Source organism: Triticum dicoccoides, chromosome 4B (genome assembly GCF_002162155.2).
Source record: "Triticum dicoccoides isolate Atlit2015 ecotype Zavitan chromosome 4B, WEW_v2.0, whole genome shotgun sequence".
NCBI classification, from domain to species: domain Eukaryota; kingdom Viridiplantae; phylum Streptophyta; class Magnoliopsida; order Poales; family Poaceae; genus Triticum; species Triticum dicoccoides.
The window spans coordinates 172,348,701-172,355,545 of record NC_041387.1 but is presented as its reverse complement, the minus strand read 5'-3'; the positions used below and the strand labels follow the sequence as shown (position 1 = coordinate 172,355,545).

At 41.6% G+C, this 6,845-nt stretch overlaps 1 protein-coding gene across 1 annotated transcript in view; it reads left to right on the top strand.

Moving 5' to 3' along the window:
• Positions 1–340: 340 nt before the first annotated feature.
• Positions 341–6,845, top strand: part of LOC119295628 (long chain acyl-CoA synthetase 6, peroxisomal-like) — a 12,857-nt gene continuing 6,352 nt past the window's right edge. Inside the window, exons 1-14 of the mRNA XM_037574066.1 lie at positions 341–572; positions 751–811; positions 977–1,054; positions 2,347–2,418; positions 2,511–2,592; positions 2,741–2,846; positions 2,927–3,003; positions 3,714–3,758; positions 3,838–3,924; positions 5,045–5,134; positions 5,237–5,316; positions 5,416–5,509; positions 5,863–5,951; positions 6,042–6,130. Of these exons, the coding sequence (XP_037429963.1) occupies positions 452–572; positions 751–811; positions 977–1,054; positions 2,347–2,418; positions 2,511–2,592; positions 2,741–2,846; positions 2,927–3,003; positions 3,714–3,758; positions 3,838–3,924; positions 5,045–5,134; positions 5,237–5,316; positions 5,416–5,509; positions 5,863–5,951; positions 6,042–6,130 (1,171 nt within the window). The 5' untranslated portion in view covers positions 341–451. The remainder of the gene's footprint in view (positions 573–750; positions 812–976; positions 1,055–2,346; positions 2,419–2,510; positions 2,593–2,740; positions 2,847–2,926; positions 3,004–3,713; positions 3,759–3,837; positions 3,925–5,044; positions 5,135–5,236; positions 5,317–5,415; positions 5,510–5,862; positions 5,952–6,041; positions 6,131–6,845) is intronic.

Sequence of the window (6,845 nt, the reverse complement as noted above, 5' to 3'; positions counted from 1 at the left end):
CGGGCAAAGGGCAATTGGATGGAAGAGCTCCCCTCCGTCCCTTGGAGCTTGCGCACAACCCCAAACAAATCTATCGGCTACACGCCCTTCTTTATGGTATACGGGGCGGAGACGATGCTCTCGTCGGACATTGAATACGACTCGACATGAGTCCGAGCGTGCGGCGAGTAGGTCGTGAAGAAAACAGGAAAGACGATGTCACTGCAAAAGGAAGAAGCACACCTCCTCGTCATCGAACGCACCAGCATCTACAACAGTAGTTGCCACAGTATCAAGGCAAAAAGAACTAACGAGTTGTGCCCAAATTCGAAGAAATTCTTCCTCTGTTGCCCGTTTTGCCCAAACACTACCGTCTCCGCTCTTCCCCCACGCGGTACACATTCCGTTTCCCCTCTGCTCCGCGCTCCCCCACCTACCCTGCCCAGCAGCGCCAGCGACGGCAAACCCACCGATGGACGCAACCGAGCGCCGCCTCCGCGCCGTCTCCGCCCACCTCCAGCCCCAAGCAACCGCCGCCCGCCGCACCTCCGATAGCCTCGCCCCCAATCCCACCGCAGGGGAGTACGCCCACGGTACGCACGCATCCCAGTCCCAGGCCCTCTCTCTTTCCTCCCCTGCCCGCCGTTGACTCGCTGGGCGGCACTGCCGTACTAGTACCCCCAAGAGAGCGAGCGACAAGGATTTCCTTTTTCATTTGTTTCAAATATAGCTTACCGATCGTCAGAAACTTACTGCAAATAGTTTCTCCAGTGCTTGGCTACAGCGCTGTCCTCCCCGAGAAGTTGCAGACTGGAAAATGGAACGTGTACCGGTAGGTTCTTGAGGCAGTATAATGTTATGCTGCATTCTGCCTATGTCGTGACTCATAATTGCGCTTCTGATCTCTGGCAGATCTCCACATTCAGGAACTATAATATTATTATGTTGCATTTCTGCCTATTTCGTGACTCATAATTGCGCTTCTAATCTTCTGCAGATCTGCACATTCACCTATAACTCTGATAGATAGATTTTCAGACTACCCAGACATTGGGACGTTGCACGATAACTTTGTGTAAGCATACTCACCTTAATTTCTCTCTTGACAAAATACTTCAGTCATAATAAGATCAATAAGATCAATTAAGCCTTTTGTCCCAAACAAGTTGGGGTAGGCTAGATATGAAAACCTTTCACGAGGACTTCCCAGGAGGTCACCCATCCTAGTACTACTGAAGTACTCTCGTCCAAATGGGTTTCATACCCAAAGGACTGGCTAGTTTTTACGTTGGCTCGCCAAGCCTATCACAACCCTTAGATATGAAACCCTTTCACGAGGACTTCCTAGGAGGTCACCCATGCTAGTACTACTCTCGCTCAAATGGGTTTCATACCCATGGGACTGGCTAGTTTTTACGTTGGCTCGCCAAGCCTATCACAACCCTCCTCCTTTACCCGGGCTTGGGACCGGCTATGCCTAGAAGACATAGGCGGAGTTGACAAAATACTTCAGTTATTTATCAAAAATAAAATAAATATGAATGTAGCTAGGAGAAACTAGCCAATTGGCTAAATAAAGCAGGAGTGAGGATACGATCCCAGGCTGGCCTGCCCACGGTGCTAGCCGGTAGAACCCTTGGTGTTAATCACTTCAGTTTTTTATCACTGTAGTTCTTTTCTTTGTTTTTGAGAGAATATGTTCTCGTGCATTTCATTAAGTTAGAAAAAAGAGTCCTATGACAGCACAGGGCGACCTAGAGCTCACAGAAAGCGATACAATCCGGAAGTGCCATCGAAGTTATTCTAACGCGCTTCTTTCTATTGAGTAGCAAATCTATGGGTTTGGCACAAACTAATGCAATTTTTTTTGCGGTGAAAAAGGGAGCTTAATTTAGATACTGATAGGATTACAATCGGTAGCCAGAAGGCTAATCAGAGCATCAGGGGCGTCGGACAACCACAACCTAATGCAAGTTGGGACTCTCTTTTTCTTGGTTTCTTAGTTTTGTTGCCAGAGGAAACTTGCCGCTGTAAAAATCAAGAGGTGCAAAATAACTTGAATATAATACAGAAGCTTTTGTCTGAAGATTTTGTTTAAAACTGGCAAAATGAGTTGGTGCAGCCTAAGTTATTGATAAGAAAATTAAATGCTCAATGATATGATATTCATAGTCTTACATGTTTTTGAAAACCTTGGGCTGATGGGATGTTTGGCTAAAGTGACCCTCAGTATGGACAATCAGTGTGTCATTCAAAAAGTTTCTAGCTATTCCTAATGTGTCTATATGGTTGTATTTCATATTATTCCAATCGCAGTACCTTAACGATCTCTCATGTATAGTGTCCTTGCTATCTTTAATTGGACAGGAATGCAGTTGAGACTTTCAGAGACTGTAGATACCTAGGTACAAGGGTCCATGCAGATGGAACAATTGGAGAGTAAGGATCAATTATCTGATGTATGCCTTAGATTTACCTTTTGTAGTGTTGCTTATCTTATCCTAGCTCTTGAGCGAGAAATAACATTGCAGCTACAAATGGATGACTTATGGAGAAGCTGGCACAAGCAGGACTGCAATAGGTTCTGGTCTTATTTGTCATGGAATACCTAAAGTGAGTCATCAGTGTCTGAAAAAGGCACTTGTCCTTTTCTTTCTATTCAGATAAAGCTGTAGGTGTTGATGTCTTGAAATAGCACTTGAATTGCCCTATAGGGAATTTGTTTCAACTTACCTTCGAGTATTCTTTTGACCTGAATCAGGGCGCACGTGTTGGTCTGTATTTTATAAACAGACCTGAGTGGACCATAGTTGACAATGCTTGTTCTGCGTATTCATATGTTTCTGTGCCACTATATGATACTCTTGGTATGTCCACAGCACAGAACGATCATTGTTCTCCCTTTAATCATTTTAGAGACTGATTTTGTTTTTCTTACTGTCTACAGGTCCAGATGCAGTTCAGTTCATTGTGAACCATGCATCAGTAGAGGCTATCTTCTGTGTTCCTGAAACACTAAGCACTGTGAGCTTCAATGATTTATCCAAACCTAGACTATTCCTAGTTTGTACAATACATTAAAACATCACTTATAGCAGAGCACTGAATAACCTGTAACCTTACATTGACACACTGGTAGAAAGTGAGCCTAGCCCACTTGGTTGGGGGAGTGGATGTACAATCCCACTACATGGATTTAAAGTCCTCGTGGATGTGAATCTGGGTTCCTATTTATACTGTAGGGGCATCCCTTACAGTTTTCTTTGCCATGCTGGTCCTAGCTAGGCTTGCAACTGGCAACCAGACTCCTGGTAAATGGAAACTGAGTCTTCCTTTTAGTGTTGATGTCATCCTACTCGGGGCTTTGTTTATATATATCTCATATACTCACTCTCAGGAGTGCTTCATAGTGTCAAAAGCCCGTATAGTTTATGAATGCATATCAAATGCCGTTAGTTCTTGATCATATCTGCATACATGCATCATCGAAGTGTTGGGTACTGGGGTCTGATCTGGCGACAATTTTTGTGTGTGTGCGATGATCTGGCAATAGGTTTGACTTGGTCTTTAATCCTAATTTAATTCTAGTCTGTTATATGAGATGCTAAATCATATTATACACATCAGCTTGCATTTAGCTTTGCACTGTATAATGAGATAGACTCTGATAAGGAAGTACTCAAGTACATATGAATTTAAACTTATTTTGACTTACATTTGTCTGCTCATTTCAGTTGTTAAGCTTTATAACTCAAATGCCTTGTGTGCGCCTTATCGTGGTAAGTGCAGGTCATTTACGAAACCCATGATTGTTAAAAAACCTTCATTCTTAGTCTTTCCTTAATATTTTCTGTTTAGGTAGTTGGTGGAATCGAGGAGAATATGCCATCTTCACCTGCAGCTGCTGGAATGGAAATCATAACCTACTCCATGCTACACAGACAGGTGGGCTTTCTGAATAATCATTGAGTTTTCCTGTACAAACCTTGTTGGATCCTTTAACACCATACAGGTCACTTTTCATGAATGTTGCCAGTCAACACAATACCATTTAAACTAGTTGGTAAATCATTGTTTATGTGTATGTGGAGTTGAGAAATATTAATGTTATAGCCATTATTGCCGACATCAATCTGGAATGGGCTTAGTTGGTTATTGTGGAATCACTTCGCAGATAGGTACAAAACTGACACATCTCACTGGTGCTTATGTTAGAATATGCATTAATGTTTTTCCATGAGACAACGCAAAAGCCTTGCATTTTGATGCATTGACAGAAGAAGAGTTAGTACAAACCCAACAATGGGCAACACCCACATATTACAACACAACACCCCTAGCCGTTAGACTCCGTCGCTACCGGTAGCAGGGCGGCCAGCCCCTTTCCACCCCCCAACACCCATTGCCTGGCTTCCGACTTGGTCACTCAAACAGGCGAGCCAAGCTCTTCTGGGTGCCGTTGAAGATGATTGTGTTCCAATGCTTCCAGATGCACCAGGCTAACAGAGGCAGTGCCCTTCCGGGCTGGGGTGGGGACTGAGCGATAGCTTTGCACTTAGGTTGCCGTTATACATTTCAGATTTTTGACTAGTACCTTATTAAGCCTTGCAGTCAGTACATGATATGAGGTACGGTATTGGGCTCAAGCAGAATGTGCAATTTATATCCTGACTAATCTTGCATGACATAATATGTAAGTGTGCTCAAATACATTGACTCTTTACTTCCATTGTAATACACGTGACCAAATGAGTGTATACTGCAATCTTGCGCAACTACGAAGGGTGGTGGTCTGTATATTAATTCCGTTCTAGACAAAGTTGTTCATAAGTTGCAACTGTACATACACATTAACATTCACCGATTGTATTTGTTCATGCAGCTTGACATGCTAACTTCATTTAATATAATTTGAAATGCAAAACCTGTGTGTAACCACCATCCATACTTTATTTGCTTTGATTTTGAATAAAGGATATCACCACTTCTAGCTTTATGCTCATCCCTATTACTGGTCCCCCTTTTTATTTATTTATTGACTTCTTTTTATTTTTTTTTAACTCAGGGACATATGAGTCCCCAACCCTTTCGGCCTCCAAAACCTGAAGATGTTGCCACTATCTGCTACACTAGTGGCACTACTGGCACACCAAAGGTAAAACATTCATTCCTATGATGATTTGTTTGCTCCATTAGTCGGATTCTTGTACCCTTATTTTTCAGATATTTAAATCTGGAGGCCAATCTTTTTTCTCAGGGAGCTGTTCTTTCTCATGCGAATTTCATTGCAAATGTAGCAGGCCAGGACTTGGGCGTTAAGTTTTACCCCTCGGACGTGTGAGATATTAAATTTAACTTATAACTGTTGTTTTCCTGTGCAGTTTTCACTTTATATCAGTTCATACTATTGACAATACCACTCACCATTCTCCACAGGTACATCTCATATCTACCTTTGGCACACATCTACGAGAGAACTAACCAAATATGGCTCGTTCATCGCGGTGCTGCCGTTGGGTTCTACCAAGGGGTATGTAGATCTGGACTATTTAGGACAATATGTTTACGAATGGCTTTGTATTATCATTCGAATAACTGCGTGTAGAACAATTTTGATAAGCATTCAATATTAAGTGATAATCAGTTCTTCTATAAGTTATTGCCAGACTTAAGTTGGAAGTGGATTATCTATTCGTTGTTTCACATTTAGTTGTTTCTAGTTTAAATAGTTCTACCAAACTTGTTGGTCATTTATTGATTAACTAAAGACCATTAATGTCTCCTTTGAAGGATTGTTCGTGTTCCAAGATAATATTGTAGTGTGTATACATTGTATGTTGGCTTCTTTTCATCTTTTTGATGAGTACTTTTCATTAATTCCAGGATAATTTGAAGCTGATGGATGATCTTAATACTCTGAAACCAACAGTATTTGCGAGTGTTCCCCGGTTATATAACAAAATTTATGCTGCGTAAATATCACTAAACCAGTATTTTCTTATTTTTCCTCTTTGGTATCATATGTGATAGTACCCGCCCATATGTTTGGCTTATTTATGCAGAATTACAAATGCTGTGAAGGAGTCTGGTGGGTTGAAAGAACGATTATTTCGTGCTGCATATGATGCTAAGAGGCAAGCTATTATCAATGGTAAGGAATTGGTTAAAGATTTTTTCTGTTCTGTCACATATATAAGTAAAAAGCTTAAATATGCCCACTTCAGTCATCCATTATTAGTTTGGACTTAAGAGATCATTAGGGTCAAGTCACACTTTAGTCATCAACTTAGGATTTCCCTTTTCTCTCTATCCAAATTAATTTCCAGAGGGCATATTTATAATGATTGAGTTATGGGGAGGCCTTGGAGACATAGCAATAGTATGGCTAACTAAGCTTTGCAACCTCATTTTTGGTCAAACAAGATGCTCGAAGAATGGAGGCGGAGTATATTTGTACCAATCTTCAAGAACAAGGGGAATATTCAAAGTTGTACTAACTACCGTGGAATTAAGATGATAAGCCGTACAATGAAGCTACAAGAGAGAGTCATTGAGCACCGCTTAAGAAGAGTGACAAGCGTGACTAAAAATCAGTTTGTTTCATGCCTGGGAGGTCGATTATGGAGGCCATTTTCTTGGTATGACAACTTATGGAGAGATAAGATACCGCGGATTGTCATGTGGTGGGCCTTGGAGAAACACAAAGTCCCAGCAAAGTACATTACCCTCATCAAGGACATGTACGATGATGTTGTGACTGTTATGATGCAACTTATCTCTATTACATAGCCCATAGCCCATAAGACTTGAGGTGCAAGGAAAGTAAACATAGTCTAATAAGGACTCCTAGATCAATACTAATGCTA